The sequence below is a fragment of the Aspergillus pseudonomiae genome, assembly GCF_009193645.1.
Source record: "Aspergillus pseudonomiae strain CBS 119388 unplaced genomic scaffold BDV37scaffold_15, whole genome shotgun sequence".
Taxonomy (NCBI): Eukaryota; Fungi; Ascomycota; class Eurotiomycetes; order Eurotiales; family Aspergillaceae; genus Aspergillus; species Aspergillus pseudonomiae.
The window spans coordinates 432,059-457,387 of record NW_022476007.1 but is presented as its reverse complement, the minus strand read 5'-3'; the positions used below and the strand labels follow the sequence as shown (position 1 = coordinate 457,387).

General features: G+C 44.6%; 10 protein-coding genes across 10 annotated transcripts in view; 4 read left to right on the top strand and 6 right to left on the bottom strand.

Moving 5' to 3' along the window:
- Positions 1–2,877, bottom strand: part of BDV37DRAFT_269804 (kinesin light chain) — a gene marked incomplete at both ends in the record, with an annotated part of 3,709 nt that extends 832 nt beyond the window's left edge. Inside the window, 2 exons of the mRNA XM_032084440.1 lie at positions 460–1,868; positions 1,920–2,877. Of these exons, the coding sequence (XP_031944090.1) occupies positions 460–1,868; positions 1,920–2,877 (2,367 nt within the window). The remainder of the gene's footprint in view (positions 1–459; positions 1,869–1,919) is intronic.
- A 1,894-nt stretch (positions 2,878–4,771) lies between these two features.
- BDV37DRAFT_269803 (CVNH domain-containing protein) lies at positions 4,772–5,250 on the bottom strand (the record flags this gene model as incomplete). The annotated part of the gene is made up of 3 exons (XM_032084439.1): positions 4,772–4,836; positions 4,885–4,940; positions 5,048–5,250. The coding sequence occupies 3 exons, from the start codon at positions 5,248–5,250 to the stop codon at positions 4,772–4,774; spliced, it is 324 nt and encodes a 107-aa protein (XP_031944089.1).
- Positions 5,251–6,602: 1,352 nt separating this feature from the next.
- BDV37DRAFT_269802 (uncharacterized protein) lies at positions 6,603–7,077 on the top strand (the record flags this gene model as incomplete). The annotated part of the gene is made up of 2 exons (XM_032084438.1): positions 6,603–6,630; positions 6,680–7,077. 2 exons carry the CDS (start codon positions 6,603–6,605, stop codon positions 7,075–7,077), a joined length of 426 nt encoding a protein of 141 aa, XP_031944088.1.
- A 3,966-nt stretch (positions 7,078–11,043) lies between these two features.
- Positions 11,044–12,961, bottom strand: BDV37DRAFT_269801 (CVNH domain-containing protein; the record flags this gene model as incomplete). Its single annotated transcript, XM_032084437.1, has 3 exons — positions 11,044–11,123; positions 12,594–12,634; positions 12,762–12,961. 3 exons carry the CDS (start codon positions 12,959–12,961, stop codon positions 11,044–11,046), a joined length of 321 nt encoding a protein of 106 aa, XP_031944087.1.
- A 1,534-nt stretch (positions 12,962–14,495) lies between these two features.
- BDV37DRAFT_269800 (uncharacterized protein) lies at positions 14,496–14,932 on the bottom strand (the record flags this gene model as incomplete). Its single annotated transcript, XM_032084436.1, has 2 exons — positions 14,496–14,521; positions 14,572–14,932. The coding sequence occupies 2 exons, from the start codon at positions 14,930–14,932 to the stop codon at positions 14,496–14,498; spliced, it is 387 nt and encodes a 128-aa protein (XP_031944086.1).
- Positions 14,933–15,350: 418 nt separating this feature from the next.
- On the bottom strand, positions 15,351–16,107 carry BDV37DRAFT_291877 (uncharacterized protein; the record flags this gene model as incomplete). The annotated part of the gene is made up of 2 exons (XM_032089054.1): positions 15,351–16,016; positions 16,072–16,107. 2 exons carry the CDS (start codon positions 16,105–16,107, stop codon positions 15,351–15,353), a joined length of 702 nt encoding a protein of 233 aa, XP_031944085.1.
- Positions 16,108–16,397: 290 nt separating this feature from the next.
- BDV37DRAFT_52639 (uncharacterized protein) lies at positions 16,398–17,681 on the bottom strand. The gene is made up of 3 exons (XM_032090825.1): positions 17,039–17,681; positions 16,957–16,989; positions 16,398–16,903 (listed from the first exon to the last, which is right to left on the bottom strand). The coding sequence occupies exons 1-3, from the start codon at positions 17,311–17,313 to the stop codon at positions 16,519–16,521; spliced, it is 693 nt and encodes a 230-aa protein (XP_031944084.1). The 5' UTR covers positions 17,314–17,681; the 3' UTR covers positions 16,398–16,518.
- Positions 17,682–18,135: 454 nt separating this feature from the next.
- BDV37DRAFT_269797 (uncharacterized protein) lies at positions 18,136–20,091 on the top strand (the record flags this gene model as incomplete). Its single annotated transcript, XM_032084435.1, has 3 exons — positions 18,136–19,147; positions 19,284–19,878; positions 20,019–20,091. 3 exons carry the CDS (start codon positions 18,136–18,138, stop codon positions 20,089–20,091), a joined length of 1,680 nt encoding a protein of 559 aa, XP_031944083.1.
- A 1,760-nt stretch (positions 20,092–21,851) lies between these two features.
- Positions 21,852–22,536, top strand: BDV37DRAFT_242496 (uncharacterized protein). The gene is made up of 2 exons (XM_032081332.1): positions 21,852–22,188; positions 22,265–22,536. Exons 1-2 carry the CDS (start codon positions 21,997–21,999, stop codon positions 22,475–22,477), a joined length of 405 nt encoding a protein of 134 aa, XP_031944082.1. The 5' UTR covers positions 21,852–21,996; the 3' UTR covers positions 22,478–22,536.
- Positions 22,537–22,755: 219 nt separating this feature from the next.
- Positions 22,756–25,271, top strand: BDV37DRAFT_291875 (ferric reductase family protein; the record flags this gene model as incomplete). Its single annotated transcript, XM_032089053.1, has 4 exons — positions 22,756–23,268; positions 23,363–24,142; positions 24,216–24,378; positions 25,054–25,271. The coding sequence occupies 4 exons, from the start codon at positions 22,756–22,758 to the stop codon at positions 25,269–25,271; spliced, it is 1,674 nt and encodes a 557-aa protein (XP_031944081.1).
- Positions 25,272–25,329: the final 58 nt, after the last annotated feature.

Genomic DNA, 25,329 nt, shown 5'->3' with positions numbered 1-25,329 from the left:
ATATGCTATAGCGAGCGCGTGCTGCGACGCCAGTCGATCAGGATGGTGGTCTGCGAGCACTTCTGATTTTATCGCGACAACATTTTCTAGTAGTTTAACCGCCTCCTTGATCTGTCTATTGGCTTGATATACTTCAGCGAGCGTGTGCTGCGATGTCAGTCGTGAGAGGTGGTTTTCTGCGAGTACTTCTGATTCTATCGCGACAATATTTTCTAGTAGTTTAACCGCCTCTTTGATCTGACCATTCGCTTTATATACTTTAGCGAGCTTATGCTGCGACGCTAGTTGTAAGGAATGGTCTTCTATAAGTATTTTCGATTCTATCGCGACAACATGTTTTAGCAGTTTAACTGCCTTCTTGATCTGACTATTTGCTTGATATACCCCAGCGAGCTCATGCTGCGACGCTAGTCGTGAGGGGTGGTTTTCTACGAGCACTTCTGACTCTATCGCGACAACATTTTCTAGTAGTTTAGCCGCCTCCTTGATCTGTCCATTGGCTTGATATGCTATAGCGAGCGTGTGCTGCGATGTCAGTCGATCAGTGTTACTTCGAGGAAGATTTATATCCCTCCATTCGCAAGACTCCTGTAACCAAAGAACAGCTTCTTTTATCCGCCCATCAACGTATAAGCACTGACCGACTTTGAGACAGAGCTTGCTCTTCTCTTCCGTATCTTGGCATTGCTCGTCCTTCTCTATCCGTGCCACATGCGGCAGGTAATCCCGCCAGATCTCCCGATTAGTGTAATCGTCGGATGGAAAGACTTCCACCAGGTGATTTAATGCAGCTATTGTCGTTTCTGTTTTACGACCATTCTGATTTATCCACATCCTTGTCGCCAAGTGGACTAGCCTATGCATGTCGAGCTTAGTGCCATCGTCTCTTCTCTCCAGAAACGAGTAGGAGCAGAGTGTACCGATGGCTCCTACCAGCCGTGCTTCAGGATACGCTGCTGGTAAAATAGAGTATGGGATTGCTCTCCACTCAATGCAAGATATAAATGCGAGGAGATCTGTAGCTAACGTATCGTATTCGAGAATTTTGTTGAAGGTGATCGTCCACGTCTTCGCAACCGCATTCATCGAGTTCCGATATCGTGTTTTATCGCCGAAATCCGTGCTTATGAGTGCGACGGCATCCTGCTCTGTCTTCTTTAATAGGCGTAAATACTCGGAGATGGAGCCTTTGTTGGTGTTTATATATGCTGCTGCCTGGGTGATAGCCAACGGGAGGTACTCCAGTTCGGCCAGAAGATTCACCACAGTCTCGAAGTTGTCAGAAGGATTCTTTCGAACTAGAGACTTATGTAACAAGTCCGTCGTCTCCTGTCTCGTCATTTTTCCTATCTCAACCACATCGCTGCCCGCCAAGTACTGCGCTACAGCTCCATGCCGCGTCGTAAATATAGTCAGGCCACCATCGCTTTCTGGCAGAAAGGCCAGCAACCCTTCTGTTTGATAGGTCCCGCGAAGCAAGTCAAGGTCGTCAGCGTTGTCGATAACTAGCAACCACTTTCCTGCGGTCTTTGCACTTAGCCGTTGCCGCACTAGGATTTTCAGGTCTTCGCCGCCCTCTTGCTCCTGGCGTATCCCTAATACTCCCGCTATCTCCCTGCAGCTTAGCTCAAACGTCTCCATACTCAACGCTTGTACCCAGAAAATAGAGTATTCTGGACAGTCCTCCTTAACTGAATATGCGAATTGTAGCGCGACTTGTGTCTTACCGATACCACCAAGACCGCTGAGCGATACTTTCTGACAATCTTTATTTACTAGGAGCTTTTGCTTCAGCGTATCGAGCTCTGCATTCCGACCGATAAACTTGTGATTTCTTTCGAACGGGAGGTAAAAGGTACGCTTCGCCCCTATAGCGTGTGAGTTATCTCTAAATTTTACGCTATGACGGCTAGACTAACCTCGTAGTGCTTCATCGACCGTTTGCGTGTTCACCACATCCGCCACCGGTATCACGCCTAGCAACTCCTTCGCGTATGCCGCTGCTGTTCCCGCCGCGTATGGCTGCCATCTCTTATTCTTGTGGGAGTCAGCGTAGTCGCAGATTCCGCGGATCACCAGGCATGGAAAAGTATTCATCAGCCCGGCCGCCTCCATCTCAAAGCAGAGAACTCCTCCGAAGTCTGAGCTAATCTTGTCCCGTTCGACTCCGTCCCTCATTACCTGGTTCCCCGACGCGATTGCACCGTAGTAAATCATAGGTATATTGTCCGCCCGTTCGTTCCTCTGTATCGTCCTCGCGGTCGTACATGATAGACAGCTATCCTCTCCACTATGATTGTACTCCGCTTCGAACAGGAAATCGCTTCCTGCTTGATCACGGCCGAACTTGGGGAGGTTACCAAGCTTCGAAAGGTGTGGCGACAGACTACTTTTCCCTCGGTCGAGGTTGGATCGAAGCTTCGTAACGGCGGCGAGGAGGATTGTGGGCGGAGCATTGAGGAACCCCGTCCGCTTGAACCCGCTTGGAGTTGACTTTCCAAAGTCGTATTGCACTACCCCGCCATGACCGTTGCCCGGCTGGCTGACAACAACGTCGCCAAGCCGAATATCTGCTTCTTTGCTTGGAACGCCGCCCCCAATTCCTACCATCAGTCCAAATCGAACGGCGGGAAACGTAGTTTTCATCTGCATGGCCACTGCCATAGCAGAGTTGGTACCGGTCTGGCCTGCAGGCAGACACGCCAGGACGACATTATGGGCTCCTATGGACCCTAGGGTGTATATATTTGAATCGGTGTGATTTGAAGGAAGATTCTGATGTTCTTCGTCAAGCATCTCCTGAGCGGCAGTCAGCTCGTCCGGCAAGGCGCATACCCACCCGACCGTGTAGTCATGGTGACTGAGGCGGCGGGCCATCTTGGTTTGGTGTCAGCCTAAACTGGCTTAAACTGGCTTCAGCTTGGTCGTGGTCTTGATATCATGACCAGCACGAAATGCGAGACGCCGTCTTCGAGATTTATACGAGGCCAGGCGTATATCGCCCACGGCTGACATGGAAACGGAGCGAGGCTACCGCCGCTGGTGTCACGTGGGGTCGAATTAATCCTTGTACGGATAAGCAATACAGGTGACGAAGCCCAATAAAATCCTGGCGCTTGGGCCGGGGTTAAGATAAGTGGTGACCAGCTAGTCCGTCTGTATCTCATTGTTCTGAGGATCCGGATTCGCCGACAGAACACCAGTTGATACAACCGAAGCCCGGATGGTTTAGGTGCAAAACAACTTGTATTGATGGTCTTTTGTTTAATCCAGCTTGGTCTGGGCACCTCTGACGCTGGATGATAATGGCAATACGTTGACTCTTCCCATAATAACAGTTATCTCTTGGATTTATAGGCTGGATCTTTCGGCGAGACGGTTATGAATTGCTTCTAGCATTGCAGGCGTGATGCATGAAGTGAAGGTGGGTGGGTCGGGCGGGGTAGGATGCGGGCAGGATACTGGGGCTGCTTGCGCTCGTACTAATTTTATATGACAGGCGGACCTGAGAGGGGTGATGTACGATCCGCATCAGGTCGACTGTAACAGTACTTGACTATGCGCCGTATGTTTCATACGGGTTCCCTTTTTTACCATTAAAAATTAGAACGAGCTTTTGGAATACGGAATTAGCCATATTGGTATCAACGTATCATGTGACTAGGGTTTGAAAAAGAATTACCATGTTTCCGAACTGGAAGGCAGTGACGGTCGCGTCTATAAACTTCACTCCAGAAGGTCTCACGTAGAGCCAAAATGCTCCGAGGGTCCGGGTTCTTGGGAACCGGACTACACGTAATATCAATGATTATCACCAAGTAACTGAATGCCTATTCACAGGTCTCCTCATTTTTTCCATTTTCGAGACTCGATTGCTGGTCATCTGAAGCTTAATGCCTCTCTTACGTGGTCTGCTTCATAAGGTTCCTACGTAGTGGTTCCTATGTAGGATACTGGCCTACGTACTAGTTCCTATGTAAGATTCCAGGTTAAGTAGGGCGTCCGATGTAGGACCCATGTCATTAATTCTCTAGATAGGCCATCATCTATGAAGCTGCGCTATGGATAATGTGATGTTTGGCTTGCTACCTCATACGTTCTGCCTCTCTAGGCGACTAAAGGGAGCTCGGTGATATTCTGGTTTAGGACTTATGGTCCGTCGGTGATATATAGAGATACTGAATTAAATCGATCATATTCTTTGTCGTTTCCTTCGCTTCCGTTTAACACATATCTCCATATCCTGAGGGCTATTTAGTAAAAGGTATATAATCTCCCAAGCATATGTAAACGCTATGCCTGGGAAGTATTACTTGTATTGTACTATCTTTATATTCACATTTTCTTCTAAGAAAGTATTGTATATATTCAAGTAGTCAGGCTCATAGCAAGCATTTGTATAATATATTTCCGTTAGACTCTCTAAATGGTAACAGCGGAAACTAGACACTCTGCAGGCCCAAGAGTAAGGTTATATAGCTAACGATTCATCCAAAAACATCTTAAGACGGCCGCATGTCTAATGTCATAAGATATATACACTTATACACTTGTATGCCAAATATAACAAGTTAACCCTATCTAACCTAAGCTAGGTACAAAGTAAGATCCAATATATGGAAAACGACGGCCAGAAGCAAGCCCCCACAGTGATGATGTAAAAATCAAACAGAATAATCGTAGTCCCCAGTGCTAGATTTACTCCTGCATATTTCCGTACTACAATACCATGGCCAAACAAATGACAAGATTAGTCTCATCACTGGTTTTATCACGGTGCTACCTGGACCTCTTGGTCACAGGTTAGCGTTCCCCCTTGGTTGCTAATGAAATCGTCTACTATAGTCAGTAGGTACTCGGCTAGCTGATATGTTGCACACATACCCAGGTTCAAGACTGAAGATGGGGCCAACACCCCCTTTGTTCCATAACACATGCACCTAATCTGCGTTCCTATTGACAGGCAGATACTACACTCCATATTTCCTAAGACATTTTCCCTATAAAATATGAGATTTGGATTCAAAATAAGCTATAGAGCGCATACCCTCTTATAAGAACGCCGTCTTTATTTCCCACACACTTGTTCAGGTCAACCACAGTATCGTAGTAGTAACCATTAGGCGATTTCGAACATTTTGCCATCAGAAGAGACCCCTGGAGGTCGAACGAGTTGCAAGTATCCGAAAAATGCGCTGCATAGCTTTTGCCAAGTCCAAGAAGAGCCAAACTCAACGCTTGATAACGCATCCTGTTGAAAAAATAAGAAGATAGCTGTCTTATATAAAGAGAGCTAAGTATGGGCAAAGATGATTGAGAAGTAACTAATAATAACTGCGCGCTTTTGTTTGACCAGAAACAAGCCTGAGTATGAATTGAAGAAGTATGCTAAACAAGACATAGTCCTGGGTGTTCCTAATATTATATACTTCCGAAGTACCTCTGTGTTCTGTGAATCTGTATTGTATTTCTCAATCGAAAGGGATTGGAGGGTAGCTCCACAGTGTAACTTACCCAGTATTAATCATAATCGCATCTGTCCTGTATTACAGTACCGTTGTACGCATACTATGACATAAATGAACAAAAGCGTTGGTCTAGTGGCGGTAATTCAGTGTCCCCATTATTTGGAAGAGCTTTTTGGTACCATAGATAGCCCTTTCTTAATACATAGTATTTACGATTCTTTGATATGTTCCGGAAACCCCAGTACAGTACGGATACCAAATTTAATACATTGGGTAAGGGGAAAGCATGGTCTACACGAACAGGGAAGAAAACTTACGTATTTTTGTCGCCTTAGGCATAGCCTCGAAATAAACTGAAGGAGGTGCTCTCAACCGAAATGACGCGGGCAGGCTGGTAAGCTGCTAGTGACTGGTAAGTTTCGTTTCTTTTCCTTTGCTCAGTTACATACACAGGCACATTAGCTTTTCCAGCGTATGTACTAGGTACTGATCACTTATTAGTTTCCGCCCAGCGCGAATCCGAAATCTAGTGCGACAGCTAGTGAGGAACAGTGTATGGCTTGATGTTGAGCTTTTCGAGCTAGAGTTCCAGCCTTGGCAAGAAAGGCGAGATTGGCTGTCTTTCTTTACGCCGTAATTTCGCTCACTGGAATTCTATTATCCTCCACTTATTGTTATGTATCTTATTTTGGGGGTAAATTTACTCTGCAATATTACCGTCCAACCAACTAGTAAGGAATCCAGGCTTCGGTATTATCAACATTAAGTACAACTAACACTGTATAGTATACCAGTGTAAGATTGTGGTTCATATCAACGACAGTATGTACTTTAAATGACCTTAGTAAGATCTTCTGACGATGAACCAATTCGATTGCCAGCGAAAAATACGTGCAAATGACCGAGTAACAACTTCCCCTGAATACTGGAAGAATATTTTTGTAATTATTTGGCCCAGCTCTTTTTGGGATTATAACTAAGGTGTCCTTCCGTGATTCAGTCATATCGAACTATAAAATATAACCCGACTCAAGGACTTCCTTCTCATTTTCACCAGGCTGAAAGGTTCAATAAATATAGACCCCCGATAATACACTCCTAAAAAAGAGAATCTGTATCGCAAAGGTGCCAGCTATGGGGAAATTTCTGCACGTCCTGATGCGTGAGTGTTGAATTTCTATAAATATTAGTTATAGTACTAAATATTCTAGGACGACAAAACGGTGCTAAAACGAGAAGTCGTGAAAAACGAATCACGCAAAACAATGCTCCAAAGAATATCCCTCCAGCAGGAGTTTATCAGGCTGTCTCACAAAACTTCAAGATGGATTTGCCTCCTGGAACGTTGCAGTCTGATATAGATCAGATGGTCTTCAAGTCAGATTGGACATTAAACCCACAGTGGGAAGTCCGACTGGTTGGAGTAAAGACAAAGCGTGGCTGGGAGTATGTATTCAGGCATAGAGCGACGGGTAAAGAGTATGATGAAGTGGATCTGCTCCGTTATCGCCATTCTTGGGCGGACATGAGTGAAAAACAACGACAAGAGAGATTAGCAAAAGGAACTTCCCCATATCTGGGAGGGGGAGGCGGGATCCGAAGAGGATAGATGCTGCAGCGCATGTTTAGGTTCTAGTATCTGAATTCCAAGTAGTATATCTTAACGGAAGCTTATCCCGAAGTAAGAAATAGAGAAATCCCCTCCGGTGTTTACAGTACTTAATTACTATTGCGGACTACAGTGTATATCAGGAAAGTATATAGTAATATATTCAATATAGAAAGGCCAAGAGGATATATAGATCTTAAAGATTTCAGTGATTTGCCCTAATCTATATTTATTATAGTTAGATCAGAAGAATATCATAGAGTACTAGGACAATCGTCAAAGACTTACGCAGAGGTGAATACTTGTGACACGGGAGAATGGCTGTGCTTGGTATTTTATCTGAATGGAAGATGGCCTCCGCCTAGCAATGCAAGGAAAACTGATATTATCCAAAGACTTATAATCCCCAATATTGTACAGAGACGAAAAAAAATACCAGGAGTGGAATCAGCGAACTCCATCTCGATGGCTTAAAGTGTGGGATGCTAAATAAACCTTTGACTTTTCCGAGGTTGAGATATTTTAGTTAACACCAGAAGGGGCGTAGGAGAATGTCGCAAGGAATAGCTCTTGGTAGGATAACTTTTGTATTTGAAATGTATTAATAGTTCCTTTACACCTTAGTTGTTCTAAGAATCTTTGTACTTCCTGGCTCCTCTCTCGGTCCTGATCTATATTCCACCAACAAATCAAGCGCGTAGTCAAGGTATTCCTTTTAGAAGCGGTACTATCAGTTGGGCAGTATTTTATTGTATCTAAAACAGAAGGGTTCAAAACTGGTGTCAGTTTAGTTTCTTTACAAGACGCTCCAGAAAAGGTTGATTGGAATACAGATCACTCAGTTCTTTTAGCCATGGTAACAATAATATGTTTCTTTAGCGCAGTAACACAATACCTAAGGGTTGGACACAGTGTATCTCCGCTATACTTTACGAGAAACACTGCCTGTGTTCAAAGATACACCGATTAGACTTCAAGACATACACTAGCCCAAGAACACTACTCTATAACAGAGGCGGCACAAGTCTAGGGTTCTACCTAAGGTGGATCTTGTATTATAGTCACTACACAGTATCATAGCGTAGCTTTATTGTCCAGGAACCAAGGCAATGTGATGGTACTGGTAGACGTGATACAGAATGGCCCCTTGGTTAAAATCCCCTCCACAAAAAGTTCATTATCATGGCAGCCGTCTGGTAATTTCGTTTCTGTAAAGTATATCACCAGACCGAAGAAAGTCTAATCAATACGAAAGGCACGGTGGTGTAAGCATCAATACAGTAACTGTTGCTGTCACTTTCCAGGGATACAATGAGTTTTCTAATACAATGGAGGTATTGTAGACTAAGAGTCTGGTACGAAAACTGTACATCTACTTTGTAGTACTAAGAAAAGAGATAAATATTTATTCTGAGATGCTGGGTATATATATCATGTTTTCCTCCGGGAATTGATAATCATTCTCATATGAAATCCTCTCAAGACGTTCGAAATTGAATATCAACATGTCTCATTTTTGACCATTAAAAATTCCTCCTCATCGTTCTAGTTTCTTCGCACCCGCCTAAGAAAATTAGCATATGTTGGGGGATTCTCAGTTATGGGTCTCTTTTCCCGTATAAGGCTTAACCAGAGACAAGTAGAAGTGGCTGCGCACCCATGGGCCAAGAATTACGCAATCATCGAGATTGATATACCACACGCGGGGTACCATGATGACAGCGAAATGTTATCTACCTTTTCTGTGATCTCGAAATGCATAAAACAGCTTAACAGTCCCCCAGACTCATTCAATGCCCCTGTTCTGCCCACTGAGAAAAAATATGGGAGAGTTTATTGCAGAGTAAGAACGGCTTCTCTAGACGCGGCCGTCGAACATCTAAAGCAATATCTAGTGGAGATGAGGTATTGCTTGACAAACCCCGTTATGCTACCATCTGGACCTATCACAATGCCACTTAAATGCCGCCGTGACAAGAACTCTCCCGCTCTACTGGTAATCAGGTGGTGCGAGGGCGGGAAGAACAGGGTATGCTTCAGCCCAACAGTTATTGGTATCCCAAAACTAGAGGGCTGGGAGATCTTTCTGGATGAATGTGAAGAAGATGCCAACTCTATTGTGATGGCTGAGAAATTGTGGATTGCATAGTATACGGAAGATATCTGATGTGTCTTATAGTTTCGACACCAATAAATGTGACCTTTCCAATATATAAGTGAGTTCATTTGTCTTCCGAAGTGGGTTCCCACATTACCACACCATCAAGGTTGTAATTCTAGGCTTAGAGAAACAGTATAGACATCTTGCCCCGCGAAGCTCAGAGCTGTACTTATTCTCATATTGCCCTTCAAAAGCTGCGCAATGAAGATAGCTAAATTCCGGAGAGAAGCCAGAAAAGCTATAGGTCCAGCAGGTTTTTGGTAGTTTTCTGTCCTTCAAGGAAAGCACTTTTTACTACTTGAGACCGATGAAAGAGAGCAGGCAATACGCCATTACGATCCGATGACGACGACCACCCCTCACGGGACTAAGGAGACATGCATATCTCAACTTATTGCCGAGCAATCTGACAATTTAGGATCTTTCTACCTAGCGGAAGTATTAGTCCCCGAGTCTATAACACATTTCCAACTAATCATATATGCAGCATAGTCTGCTCCACAGCAGAATGACAGCTGAAGTTGCGAGTTACGACAGTCTGGAACTTTCAACGTCTATTATATAATCTTCTAAGTAGGACGCGGGATGGGTACCGACTCCGGAGGAGATGGCACTAGAATTGGTACAGGACTTGACGGCTGCGCTTAAAGTGGTTCGAGGATGAAGTATTTTCGAGGAAGGTGATCATAACTAGACAGGCAGTTAGCGGCCTAATTTCGTGTTCAGAACTTATCGTTAGTCGATATTATCCCTTATCATTCAAGAACTTGCCTTGTGAGCTTCATGCTACGGAGGAAAGACATGGTGGGCAGGAGAGGGGCTTTCCAACGATGTGTATTCACAGAAATAATTCTATGATGACCCATGATATACATCGCAAGTTAAAATTATATCCAGAGATATTGCGTCAGGAACGTTTTTATTTTATTGAAAAATAGCAACTGTCTATTCGTGTCGTATTCCCCCAATATAGAGCTATTAGTTGTGCTTTGTAGCCTGTAGCCATATGCCCCTCCATACATATGTATTTGTACTCTGCAGGAAGCGTTCAGCGGAAAGAAGCTGGGCAGTAAATAAATATTTTTCGATATATTCTCCCTTTCATTCAAGAGTGGCCTCTTCCTTTCGTATTTTCTTATGGTGGGTTATTTAATTTGCAATTATGAATAGCTTTATCTAGAGCTTATTTTGCATACAGAACAACAAGTTACCGCTGTTGTATTTCCATTATGTAATATACTGTGAGTAATACCATAACTTCAAGAAAGAAATACTGATCTATAATCCCTGCATTTTAATAGTATAACCCTCCTCTACTGTTGTATTTTATTAACATTAACTAACATGTAGACATTTATATATCAAAATCTCCAGGTTTAATCTCTCTTGTTTCCCTTCGCTACCATTTTCTATTCTTACCCAAAGCTCCGGAAGCACAGATGTTCCATTACCTAGGTTTAGCATTTTAACCCGATGAGACCTACAGCGCATATGGACACCCAAGATAGCCAGATGGCTCGGGCTACAACGCTTCCACCAAATCCAGAAAAGGAAAGCAGGTCGATGAAGGCGTATTGTACAAGAGAAAGAAACAAAATCCGTCTAACAGCTCCCTTCAGCCAATTAACTAAGCACCTGGCCCATATCCCTATCAAAGATATGAATAATTGGGTACACCGGCCCATAGATGTCCGTCGCTATGAAGTCGCCAAAAGAGATGGCAAAGTTACAAAGCCTATGAATTCTTTTTTTCTCTATCGACAAGCTTATAATGAGCGAGCTAAGGAATGGCTAGCGCAGAGCAATCAAGCTATATTATCTATAGCATTTGGGCAGAGCTGGAAGATGGAATCCCAAGAGATTCGAAGCAGATTTGAACAATTGGCTAGTATCGATAGAAAGAATTGTATGGAGGTGGACCCTAGGTGGTCATTACGAAGGGTTGATATCAGGGGAGGTCAGAACAAAATACTGGGCAGCACAATCAGTCCCGGTTCTGCTGAATCACAGTATTCCTTTATAATGCGAGCTTCCACTCCAGAACGTAGGAGCGGCAAGAATAGCGATTACACAGACCCCTCACGAACAGTTCTTGACAGCCTTGCTCCAAATCCTTTCGCCCCTCCTTTGCAAGTGGGATTCCCACACACCTGTACATGCGAAAATGATGTTGACACAGCATGCTATGAATGTGCCATCAATGAGGCTGCAATGCTGGGCAGTATGCATTTTGGACCACCTTCCTTACACGAGACATCAGTGAAGTCATACTCAGACCTCATTTCATCCCTATGTTCAAGTTGTACGCCGGGCTCTAGTACTGGCAGACCGGGTGATTATCAGTCTCCAAACTCATCGGAAAAGCCATCATATGAGGTTCCTGAACACTTACAAAACCCCGCCCTGTTCCATAGTGTGCCGCAGCAATCTCAAGCAGATAGCTGCTATGATCCTCTAGGGTTACCATCAGTACCTCCATCGACCTTTCATCACCCTATAACTGCTCCCCAACTTGATGTGGAACCACCGTTAATAGAGTATCGACAGTCTAGTGAAGCTTATGCGGCAGAATCTCAAGGAGATATGGAACAGTTTGATTCCTGGATTAACTATGAAGCATTTGATGTATAAGATGTTAGAAACTCCCTATCATGAATTATGTTAGAGCATCAACGTTTCTCTCCAAATCCACAATTCTACCATCCATTAATACTCTGTGAGAAAAATGCTGTCCCATAGTCTCTACTTATTATCAAAAAACTGTATTATCTGTCGTTATATGTTGTCGCTGCCCTAAAGATGATACTGCCGTGGGGTATGAAGGCAGCGTTAGAGGTCTTGACCCAACCTTTCCAGTTTAGAGGTACAATTTCATCAGGGAAGCGTACAAGAGATGGAACTAGTGTCTGGGAATCTCGTAGGCCTTAAAGTCGAAAAGATACATAGTTGCTTCCACTTCCCCCTCCCATCTTCTCAAAGGTCTTTAAAGCAAGGATCGACTTTACAGAGGTCCATATAATATCCGCTAAAGCATTAGTTGAATCTTCTTATTCATATCGACATATAAAGTAAAGCTTTATATTCAATTGGAAAACAGAAGATTGAAGTTGAATCACATATGGATACAGTATATAAGTAAAACAGCCCAGTTGCAGTCCAAAGGACAGGGTTCATAGATGGATGCTTATTGCTGCGGTAATATGGCCATTTAATTGGCAGCTTTCGTCTAATTACTGCTTTTATCACAATGTTCCCTAGGCCTGTCCATCACAAGCTAGAGTTCCGCCTTGATTGGACAGGACATCATCTATTACCATTAGTAGGTCCTTGAATAGCTGACACATCGCATACATACCAAGGTTCAGGGGAGAAGACGGGGCAATCACTCCTTTTCCTCTATAGCACATGCATTGTATTTGGGTCCCTGCTAACATACAGAAGCCACACTCAAGGTTCCCAATAGCGTTCTCGCTGTGAAGTATGAGCTTCCGTGGGAAGGTAAATCATAGAGTGCGACACGTACCCTCTGACGAGAGTGCCTTCTTTATGGCCGAGGCACTTGTTTAAATCAACTGTGGTATGGCGTTCCTTGTCGGGGCTTTCCTGGCATTTGGCAAATAGCATGGATCCCTCAAGCTCAAAAGAGCTGCATGTTTTCGAAAAATGCGCCGCATAGCTTTTTCCGAGCCCAAGGAGTACGAGAATAAAAGCTTGTAGACGCATTCCGTTGGTCTAGCAAGTGGTTGTTTATCTTGTAAGTAACTAGTATAGCTGTATACGACTGAGGAGGAAAGAGAACGCAGTATGTTTGGAGATGCTCCGGCTATGTGATCAATATATATATCCGACGAGATGTTTCCCAAAGCTAATATTAAGCTCAAGTATCTACATCTCGTCATAGTAGTTAATCTCCATGTAAAATTGTTTGCTTTTACTGATATTGGACATAGCATTATTGGTTCTTTACGAGGTTTTTTCTTTCGCGCACATACTGCTACCTAGGAGATACTCCTCTGTGCGTTTATCCCGTTCTATACCCTGTATTGTAACTGGATAATAGAACCGGTAAGTAACTCTACGACGTAATATATATATATATATAAAGGCTGTATTACTGACAATAAACATGAGAAAGCGTATCATATTCGGTATAGATAACGGAGTAATCTAATCCTACTTAAAACTGCCACCTATGGTGTGCCAAAACAAATCCATTCGTACATCACTGTTTTCCCGAGTTCATTCCATCGTTTCGAAACCTTACACACGTAAGATCCTCGATCTGGTTTCCGTTTTGCAGGATAGCTGCTGGGGTGGAGATTCGGACCGCCAAAGAATTCACGTACGTATCTCTATTTTCCAATTCTTGGCATAATGGTAAATAGTATATTCTAATCCAGCACTTCCAAGTGATACATGGTCTAAAAAACGTTACAGGCTATACGGGTACCCGTGTTACCACTTACACCCTTTCTTTGTTTCAGCAACCCTAATGTGAAACCAAGTGGCTGGAATTAGAATATAATGGAACAACGATTTCCTGAATAGTACCACATCCTGTACCGATATGTAATATTACATGTATCCAGGTATTCTCGGTTCCTGGCTCGGAATATCTGGACTAAGGACAAGTGGCGATTTGACCATATTTACGGGATTGTACAGAAACCACTGGATACGTCGTATTTGCAAGAAAATATTAGCTATCCCGGACCCTCCTTTCCAGAGAGATTAAGAACAAAGAAACACCAGTATAATAATCTATAGTGTATGAAGCCCTATTATACAGATCTGGCCATTATTGTACCATAACGCAACTGTAGCGTTTTGGCTGTAGAACAAGCAACTGAACGATACTCAGTAGAAGATTACAGTAGACTTCTATCTCTAATCCTGTCCAGGCATATGGTAGAAATACCTGTGAGTGAGGAGTAGGTGCATTCAGAATTGCATTGACCGAAACTGGGCGGCCTTGCGTATGGGAGATTATGTCGAACTGTGGTACGTGCAACGCAAATACTTCTAGTCGAGAGTTTCTGGAGAGCTGCATCTGGATAGCGATTATCACCTTTAGGCTAGTTGTACTGGCATATAATGCTAAGATTCCGTTGATAATCAAGTGGTGTAAAAACTCTCTCTGAGTTAGATTACTGAAAGATGGAGTTAATCAGATTGAGATATGTAGTATGACACATAGTGATATGCCATAAGGTATACTATTTTCTCGCCAACAATGTGCATATATCCAATGAACAGATTATCCAGCCCCGCGTATATAATCATCTAAGCACAAGGTCAGACATTATTATTTTAAATCATGTCGTTGCTATTACTATCGCAAACGTCAAGGCCCCAAAAGCTGAGATAACGAGATTCAGCATTCCGAAGACAGTTCTTAAGCTCCACCAGAGCGTCTTCCATTCTGTGGAACATGGTGTACATTTCTTCCCGAAATTGAAGCAGAGCATGCTTGGTTTCTGTATGCCAGGCAAGCTCGGCTTTTAGGTAGCTGTTTTCGTACGCCAGGTCTTCAACTCGTTTCTTCAAGCTTCGTGGAGGGAGCTTTGACTGCTGGAGGCGCGATTGGAGACGCTCTATGTTTGAGGAAGTGCCCCCGTTCTGCAGTATCTGGTGGTCTTGCGGGGTAATCTCCTCCTCAATAGGATAGAGGGCGTGGCATGTATAAGAATCCATATCTCATTCAAGACTAAACGGAGCAGAGGACTCGAGATGCTGAAGATGGGAATGTTAGATGTGGAAAGGTTTCAACTGCGCGATAGGATTCATACCCTTTAAAAGACTCCCGGTCAGTGAGCCACCGACAGGCAGGTATATGGATGCTAGTCAACAGTAAGGCGCGACCCTGAACTCTCGAAGAATAAGTGAAGGAGGGCAGCACTGACAGCGAATTTAATACGCTCTCGGCATTGTTACTGTAGTGAATCGCATACCAAAAGATCCGTACGGTCATACCACAGTATAGTTTGGCCAGCCTTACTGAATATAGCTCAACCATACTATGGTATGGGTACTTTGTAATTACTGTTAAGGAATGATGAACTAAATGTAAAAAACATGAACGAAATACAGTGACATTATGTTTTATCTCTTATTATACATCGCTGGTCAAAAAACCTTCACACCGCTCAAGGGGCTGACTATCACTCTGCACAGGTAGTTGAGGTACTAAGCTAGTATCGATGGAAATACCAGTTGGAACAACCGAGTCCCAGCTGTTCTCGCTCTCAACGAGTGGAGAGCTTGATCGGAAACCGGTTGGAATTGATGCTGCTAGAGGCATCATGACTTCATCCTTGGATTTAGCCACCGTACCAAGATCTTTGCTTGTCTCCTGGTACCGAAGGTTATCCAAATGTAGCGGAAAGAAATTGAGAGGTTTCTGACCGAAAGATGTTCCCGAAGACTCAGTTTCTATTGATTTCCTCACAAGCATATCGTTAACATGGAACAAAATTGAGACACGGGACTCGAGCTCTTGGGACTTTGCTCGTTCCATGATCAGCTCCTGCTGAAGTATCTCGACTTCTTCGGACATCTTCAATAGTTGAGCTTCAAGTAAACCTTTCAACGACTCTGCCTTGGCAAGCTTTTCTTGCAGCTGGTTGAATTGATGCCGTTCGTTCTGCAGCCGTGCGCTTTCTGCGCTCAGACGAGACTCTAATTGCTTTTGGCGTAACACAGACTCCTTTTCGCGATGAACGAATACATTGACAAGTCCAAGGATCTCTTCATTGTGGCTTGACTGATTGTGGAAGATCTTTAGAGCATCTTAGTAAGTCAATATAGCATCGTCACCTTGACAGTGTACTTACCGGTGGCGACATGTTCTGCATTGGCAACGACGCCATCGTGGTGCTTTTTTTTGATTCACTACTCAAAGAATACAAACGAACTTCATGGCATCCTATCTCGGTGTAACTGATGGAAATGTCTTATACTTTTAAGTCTAGCTGAAAATACAGCTTTCAGGGTATTGGTTATGCATGTTTGATCCGTACCTCAGTCGTTCGCCAGATTGTACAGGTAATGGTTGTATCCAGTTTCCCAATTTATGTTACATAACAAGTATACGGAAAGGCTTGGCCCACATTGTATTAGTACTATTACGGCTAATTCTTTCATGTCAATGAATCGTACGCTACTGTTTTGCTGGATACATGAAATTCATGCAAACAAAGGCTCAACTACAACGTATTTCATCTGTAAACAAAACATGCCATTCCTGTATTTCGCCAAATGCCAAGGCCATCAATACCGTCTCACCCTTCATTTTCCTGCTCCTTCTCATGCCCACTCCCGAGCCTGTTTCGACCGCGCGGCTGGGATAAGCCGAAGATTAGGTAGCGAAACCTCTTGCAGGCGTCATCTACCCCTGACATTAAGTTATTCATCCATTCTTTCTCCCTCTGGAAGGTGTTGCCCAAGTCATTCATCCATTTTGAGAGATTTTCGACCTTGTCTGGCAAGTCAAGTAGCTCATCAACAATTCCCGCAAAGGCATTGACCCTGACATCCATTTTATCTAGCCTTTCGGCCAATATGTTCATTCTTTCGTTAAGTGTCTTGTCTACGCCCTCTTTTCTCGCCTGTTCTAGCCTGTTTACCGTGGCCTCCATCTGTAGTAACTTCCGCAAAATTAGCTGGCTTGTAGGGATTAGTCGCTCTTGTCCATAAGAAAACCGTTGAAGGGAACTTACTCTGTAGACTCAGGGTGTATCAGGCCAGCAAGGCTTTAAAGATTGTTAGATAATGCGAAATAACTGGATACGACAAACCTACCTAGAATCGTGGTCATACGTAGTGCTACCATTCACTTGAAGTCCGTAACGATCACCCTGACCCAGTTCGGCAGTATCGCGTGAAGGCGGATGGGCTGTCTGTGACGTGCCTCCTGTTCCATCGATATCGTCGATACCAGTAACTGAGATGTTTTGGTCATTGAACATGTCCTGACACATGAGACGACTATAGTTCGGCTGCTCATCACCAATACCAGATTCAGTGGCATTGTACGTGAGAGGCGGAAAGTCGTACATGTTGAACGGAAGCAACATGGGTTTGGAGGTGTGGGCTCAACACTCTACTTCCAAGCGGCCCTACTTTATAGCAACGTCACAAAGGACCGTCAAAAGCTAGGTTCCAAGTCTTTGAATTCAAGGTATCTTAGCCGTCTATTGCGACTCATTTGGAAACACCTCTCAATCGCCTTTCAGAGAACCCCTGCAATTTCGGTTGGTGCATCATCTATCACGCTAAGGGCCCAGAGGAACGGTAACGGAGCGAGGCGTGTCATTATACGTCCATCGAAAGGAAACGTAAGTTCAAACATGAGAGGTAAATGCTCAGCCAGCGCGGCTGTGATTTCTTTTATGTGACTTGCAGAGGCGTCAGTACCTCAACAGAATCCGTTTCTTGCGATTGAGGCCAGTCTGATATGCCAGAAGGCTACACATGGTTTTGAAGCGGTCAATCCTCTCACCTGAAGAACGAGCGACAGGATTCTTCTTCGTCTTGAAAGGTCGGCTACATGCCCTAGCAGGCTAATAAGTGGCGCCCATAATTCAGGGATAACATGGATATAAATAGTACAACGATCACTTAGCGAATCAAATCATTGGGCTGGAGACACAAGAAAGCCCAACACGTCAATAATATGGACTATTATAAAGGAGTAATGATTGTGCGAAATTTTTTCACGGCCTACCGTTTGTGTATTGGTGGTATGGGCTTGTTTGTTTGTCTCATCAGAGCCCTTACTGAAACGAATAAAAGTACCTCAAAGCAAAGAGGGATTGAGGATTTTTTCCATAAATAAGGAGGTGCTTTCCCTCCCTCCGAGATCAAGAAGCATTCGTATGATACAGTAAGCTTTAAAGATGCGTCCGAAAACCGACACTAGCTGGCTAGACGTGGGTGTGGGTGAGAATGGAAGCTATGTCATCCGGGATTACGGAAGACTAGACGAAGTGGTCTCCGAGTTGACTCAACCCCGCCAACAGTATCCTTTCTTATCGGTATTCCTAGGTGGGAAGAACAAAGACATTGCGCTCCAGGCAATTTTCCCCCAAAACAATATCAGAAGGACCCAGCCTAGCTCGCGAATTGGTTTGCGGTACGATATAACATCATCCAACAGTGAGAGTCCCATTTTATTCGCCGATGGCAACGTTACTCCCACCAAGGGTGTCTTAGGCGCTATGCCAGGGGTACATGATTACCCGATCACATGGCCCATCAGCTCCACCGATAATGCATCGAGATTGGTCTATGCACGGTTAATTTTTCTTTTCGCTGATCTCGTGTGCCTTTTCGCCGACGATTTCCCAGACCTTATGTCAGTAGCTCATTTCTTGGTAGACTGCGTTTCCATGCGATCTGCATCGGCGATGCCTGTTGCGGTCCGGCCGCGGGTGCTTGTGGTTCTAATGGGCAACCCAGACCGCAGCGAACGCAACGGGCCACTTCAACAATTCTATCAGCAACTTTACGAGGCCGACTCCACCCACCTTTCTGAGTGCTTTTCCCATGTCAATGTTGTGTACCTTGACCCCATCCAGTCCGATTCCTTAAGGTACGATAGCGTGCGCACATGGATTCTTAATCAGAGGGAGAACATACAAATTGTACGTCGAGAGAATTGGTCACAAGTCAATGCAGTGCAGTTACAGGCTTTATTTACGTCGGCGATCCGGAACCTGGTATCGCAGAACCAGGCTTTCTTTGACTTTGTGAACGCTTCCCGCGAATGGAACCCTGTAGGGGCGGGATTGAGCGATCATGTTGCGCATTTTCTCGAAGTGGGTCATCGGGAAGAATGCAAATTCGAGATCCTACTCTCTTCTTTAGCGTCTGCGCTAATATTAGACCACTGTTTACCCGGAATGATGTGTATGTCTTCCACCCTCTCCTTCCTTTTTTCCCTCGGGTTTCTCTCTCTTCGTCCGATTGGCTGAGGGTCAATCTCCCCACCCTATTCTGTGACCCTTACGGCACCTTGCATATTATCTGTTCTAACTGGACACAGTAATGGATCCATATGCTGTCTTCCAAACTTTATACCATGATCCTGTCCTCCGAGCGTTCCGTGATCGCCAGGCGCCAAGGTTTTCTAAGTCTGTACCAGATTTGGTTTCTTTGGTAGAGCAAGAATTTGTGACGCAGTACCATCTTTATGCCTCGGGAGAGCAGTCATCCATTGAATATCGGCGGCAGCATCTTCTATCTACAAACCACGAACTGTGCCGTGTCCAATCCGACAAGATATGCCTCTACTGTTTGGTTCGTACTGCGCAGCACTCACAGGTGTGTTGTCACACCATATGTGATCTATGTCCACAGTTATTCGGGAACGCGGCGCCCGACGCAGAGTATCAGTTCTCGATGGTAGGTTGTCTGCTTTGCAACTCCCGGGCAGTCACTACAATTGACGTTCTCCCTCCTACTATGAACCCAACCGTCTTGGCGATTGACGGGGGTGGAGTTCGTGGAGGGATCCCGTTGGAGTATCTGCTTTTAATACAAGAAAGCCTGGGGCCGGAATGTAAGCTAGCTGATCTTGTGGACTTGGCCGTGGGATCTAGTTCCGGTGAGTTCAGACTCTCCATACCCCGAAGTCTAGAGTGTGTGTGTCTTGTTTTCCCTATAGATTCCTTTGTTCCTATCTGCTACATCTTCCGGAACCAAGTTAGTAACGATGACAGGGGGTTTGATCGTATTGGGGTTAGTTGCCATGGGTTGGGATGTATCCACTTGCTCCCAGAAGTTTGACCTTCTTGCGCGGCGTATTTTTCGCGAGCGTCGACAACCCGCTATATCGTGGCTACTTCGCTTGATTCTCCGTCGCGATTCTCTCTTAGGCGACATTCCCAAGTGGTTATCATGGTTTTTCCATGACAGCTGCTATGATGCGAGGCTATTCGACGACTGCTTACAGGAGGCATTCGGTGGAGACAGGCGTATTTTTGAGCCAGTCAAAGATAAGCTTAGTGCACGATGGCGCTCAGGGGCCAAATTTGGTGTCGTTGCCACTAGCATCGCTAGGGAGACCAAATCCTTTGTATTTGGTAACTTTAACGCAGTGAACTGGTTCGAGCTCAATCATGGTGGAGAACAGCCATCCTTCCTTTTCGGGGAATCTTGCTAACTGTTGAAATCAAGGGTATGAACTTTTCCGAGCAAGTAAAAGAAATAGTGAACCTCTCTTATGGGAAGCGTAAGTGGGTCGCCAAGAAGCCAAGACATTAGTCATCTGATAACGTACAGGGCGAGAGCTACAGCTGCGGCTCCATTGTAAGTAGCATTCAGCATAGTGCTTTTCTCTAAGTCAAATTGCTCTTCCCGGTTGACCCGGTGCCTCGGTCACAGTTCGGAGACATGGAAAGAAGCAGAAAGTTCTCTTCAGAGGCTGACTGATCACCCCAGCTATTTTTCTACTGCGCAACTCCGAGATATTGGGTCATTCCAGGACGGGGGCTTGCAGGACAATTTTGCTGCTGGTATTGCTGCGAGAATCAGCCGGCGTATCTGGCCTTCTAGGGTAGGAATTGCAAGGTTGGTTTCGATGGGTACAGGCGAAGCTGCTTCCCGCCCCGACCAGACACCGCATTTTCGGCATGTTTTCCGGGATAGCTTCCTTCGAAGGGGCTTTGATGCTTTTATGTCCAACCTAGATACTAAGGTTAAATGGCTGCAAATGGTCGATCAGCTTGACTGTACTGTTCGAGCTGACTATTTACGGATGGATGTTTCTCTGGGTGGCATGCCGTGCACCCTTGATAATGCGGAAATTATGGATGACTACCGTAACCTGGTCATTCTCCAGCCAGGAAGTGCGCGACTAGCTAAGGAGGCAGCCATTGGTCTACTTGTGGCTCGTTTCTTTTTTACACTAGACGGCGATTTCGAAAAACCGGTTATCGGGTTGGACCTATGGTACCATGGCACAATCCGGTGCAAGGGTCCAGCCATGGCTGTTGTTGAGGCCTTACGGCGGTTGAGTCTGGAAAATGTAGATTTCGTGACCGATTCTGAGACTCTTGGAGCGTTTGGCGGCGTACAAGATATTTGTCCTGCTTGTGGACGTTATTCGAAAACTGTTTCGTTCACCTTACGCCATCCCGGTGAGATCATGAACATTTACATGCGTGTAAACCAGCACAAGCAGTGGAGGATAAGCGGGTTCCCGGCTAGCATGTCATCTTTTGCGGAGAAACAGTATCTGTACGATCAATTCGGCCGTCTTGATCACGGACGGCCTGCTGCAACGCCTTGTAACACATGTAACGCTGCAGCCGACTCTTTTCGCGGCAAACGCAGGAAACGGACATCGGCAACATCCATGGAGGAGCCGAGAAACAAACGGGTGTGTATTGCAGGGGACGTTGCAGACTAGTGACGACAAGTTTGCTAGTGCGGAATAGGGTATATTTTACCTGACAGGTCTTTGTATCTTATTACTGCTTTCTTTTGCTCCACGTTTGTATTACCGTTCTTTCGATGATATTCTACATTTCCGTTCATTGTCGTTTAAGTTTCGTAAAGATTCTCCTCTTTTTATTTTTCTTATGCATCCAATTCTTCCTACTTCCTTCGGTGTCAATTACCTATCAAAACCAAACTAAAACATATACGCATATATAGTTTGCCATACCGGCACCATACTGCCTTACCTGAAACTACCTGCACGGTTTGGACAGCTCGTCTCCGGCCGGACAGTACTTGTCCCGATAGACGTCGCCATGGTAAACTCTGTTTTCACTCAGCAGACGTATGAGCATTTTAATAAAATGGTGACGACTATTGTGGACAGAGCATTTGAGCTGTCACTCTTCCACAATTGCAAGGTTTACGTCCTCGTAGAACACTCTCGTGGGAGCCTTGTTTTTAACTCAGTTGACGATCATTCCTGGCCATTTTCGGACATGTCGCTGGTAAGTTGTACTTTCTGATTCTTTTTCTTTTCTTTTCTTTTCTTCTACGTATTGACACATTCTCGGATGTGCCTAGGATACTGGCAAGTTACCAGTAACAAGGATTCATGGCACTGACTTGGCTCACCTCCGATTCACCGAGTCAGAAAGAAAGGAATTCATTCAGCTATGGCTATTTTTCCATTACCTGCTATGCCGTCTGGATCCCCGGCAGCCGGTCGAGGCATACTTACCAGACGTAAAAGATCCTGACGATAACTGTTTGGAGAATCTTGAACCTGACAACTAAAGATCAGAAATCGGTGTATCATTGGATATTAGTGGTTGGCTCTCTGTATTGCCTCAATGTCATATAATGATACTATGTAAAATACGCGTATGACCGTACCCAGCCACCCAAGAGCGATTGTGTACAGTTGTAAATCCACATAATTTAGTAATTCAACTACCTGTGGATCGAAAGCTGCTATATAAATCCGAGTATTGCCTTTGACGGAAAAGGAATATAAATGATCTTGTTCAAGCCGTATACTCCTTCCATCTAAGCCAACGAATATATAGGTCAACATGAAGCTAACTGAAAGTCCCTATTTTATCATTATTAGTGTCGTGATAACACTAATGGCCCTGCACTGGTTGTACCGTTGCCTGTCATCGTTTTTTAACACCCGTCATTCTTGTCTTGGTCGGACTAGCCCTTACCATCTCTTTCTTCGTTATCTCGTATACCCAAGAGCTACTTTTCGGCTTCTGCAAATTGATACACTGTCTCCCTTGGGATTCGTTTTGCTTATATTCTATTTTGCAGGAACTGCGATTTTCAACTTTGTTGGTGCAACGACAACTGCGGAAAAGGGAGTTCGGGCTGCTCAACTTGCCCTAGCAAACCTGATTCCTCTTTACTTTTCTAGTGGCCGAGAATTCGGTGCCCACATCCTTGGTATATCTTTGGAGACATATGGAATTATTCATCGAACTACAGGATTTATGGCCGCCCTGCAGGCTGCTATTCACGTAACGATTGGTTATCAAAATAATGCGTTCAGCCTGTCGAGTCCTACGGGCTTTAATGGTCTATTGGTAGGTTTCAAGAGCCACATAAATGCCCAATGTGTTCTCTGTCATTTAACGCCGTTGATGTTGCAGCCCAATATACATATTAATAACGAAATAGGGAGGATGCATGCTTTTATCGCTTTTAATACTTCCGATGGTGAAGCGTCGTGTCTATGAAGTCTTTTTCATTACGCACTTGGTTTGTGCTGTGATTGCGTTAGTCGCAATCTGGAGGCACATTGATTCATCTCATAGCCAGTCCCGGAGATACATCCTGGCAAGCCTGTGCGGGCTCACCGCAACCGGGGCACTACAGCTGCTTCGCATTCTTTATCGCAACGTCGCCGTTGGTCGAAAGTCTGTTCGTATAGTAGCGAGACCTTATTCTGAAGATATCGTCCAAGCTGTACTATATATTCCTCGGCCGTGGAAGGTGCGTGCCGGTGAGAGAATCAATCTAGGTGTGCCATTCCTCGGACTTTTCTATTTATTCCAGGCCCATCCATTCACTATTGCTTGGTGGGAAGAAGATTGCGAAGGCAACGCGGATTCTATTTCTTTAATGTTCCGGGCTCGCACGGGCTTCACTAGAAAGGTGCTAGACTGTCTAGAGCCTGACCGTGAGTACTGGGCTTGGATAGACGGCCCCTTTGGGCCATCTTCGCCACAGAACTTTGGGAGCTCAAGAGAAATAGCAGACTTCGGACATATCTTGATGGTTACTACCGGTATTGGGATTGCTGCACAGCTGCCGTATATCAAGGAGCTCTTACGCAAATATCGGAATGCCAGCGTGAACACACAAACCATATCTCTGGTTTGGCAATTGGATCGCACTGGAGACTGGGAGAGCGCTCGCGATTGGCTACAGCAACTCGTCAAGGAAGACGATGGTTATGTATGTTTTCTGGTTTCTTGACCCGGACCCTTTGAGGATGAGCTTTCAATACCTGGCTTCTAACAATATGTAGATGCTAAAGGTTGCTGTCTATGACCTATTGCGTACTGATAGCCCTCAGGAGCCTCGAAAAATAGGTCATCATGAAATGATCTCTTTGTACGGTGGGGAAGTGAATTGGGCCGACATACTCGCAGGCGAAATGGGTAAAAGGACAGGCAAGCTTTTGGTTACTGGTGAGCAGACTTGCTTTTGTAGGATTTCTTCTCTAACAGCTGTATAGTTTCCGCAAGGCGGCGGATACGTAAGGTTGTGCGAAGATTAGTGAGGAACAACGTGCGTTTTGATGTCGAGTTATTTGAACTAGAGTTTCAGCCTTGGCGAGAGGGTAGAGATTGGCTATCTTTCTTCACCCCATAACTCTACAGCGCTAGGGAGCGCGTCTAAGGTATCAAAGAGGTACGATTCTACGGTGACTAGTGTAACCAAATCTAAGTGGAAGCCTATTATATCACTAATAGAATACTAGCCATGGTCCTCCTAGCCAGATTATTTGCTATTTTTCGTGTATTAGTTCTTTTTAACCTTATATCCCTTTTCAGACTACTAAACCCCTTGTAAAATACAGTATTTTTCTTCTTTACATCAGTACGCATCATTATGGTTTAGCCTGTTTTCTTTCTGAAGTTATATTCACAGGCAAGGTACGGGTGATCTATCTTCAAGATCATAGGAGATATTCAATCAAATAGATTATTGGTATCATCATGACTGTCAGAGACACTCGGAGCATAAATACACAAAACGAAAAACGAGCCTCTTGGAGGCAACTTTGTCGAAGACGCCTATCTGATCATATTGGTATGACTACTCAGCTAATCTAGGAGGTAGAGCTTACATATTTCATTCAGCGGATACCTTAGGTATACGGATCAAGCCAACCGAAGTTCGACTCAGAAAGGAGGAAGATATGCCTTACGCGTGGCACATTGACAACGATGAGCTGAAGCCTCTTTTTGAGAAACAATTGAGCAAGCATTCTGTCGGAGCTTATATGAAATTATATGTTGAGGTGGGACACTCTTTCTGGGCGGTTTGCTCGCAGCACGGAGAGGTATTGCATTACTAAAGTATAATGGTAATATAGAAGACGACTGACGTATTCATAGTCATCAACTGAGCCAAGT

Bases quoted from the DNA above. Each gene is read 5' to 3' on its own strand.
- BDV37DRAFT_52639 (XM_032090825.1), bottom strand. From the start codon at position 17,313: ATGTTGCTTCCGTTCAACATGTACGACTTTCCGCCTCTCACGTACAAT. The intron at 16,990-17,038 runs GTAGGTTTGTCG...CAATCTTTAAAG, and splicing joins ACGTATGACCACGATTCTAG to CCTTGCTGGCCTGATACACC. The intron at 16,904-16,956 runs GTAAGTTCCCTT...AATCCCTACAAG, and splicing joins ATACACCCTGAGTCTACAGA to CCAGCTAATTTTGCGGAAGT.
- BDV37DRAFT_242496 (XM_032081332.1), top strand. From the start codon at position 21,997: ATGGTAAACTCTGTTTTCACTCAGCAGACGTATGAGCATTTTAATAAA. The intron at 22,189-22,264 runs GTAAGTTGTACT...GGATGTGCCTAG, and splicing joins CATTTTCGGACATGTCGCTG to GATACTGGCAAGTTACCAGT.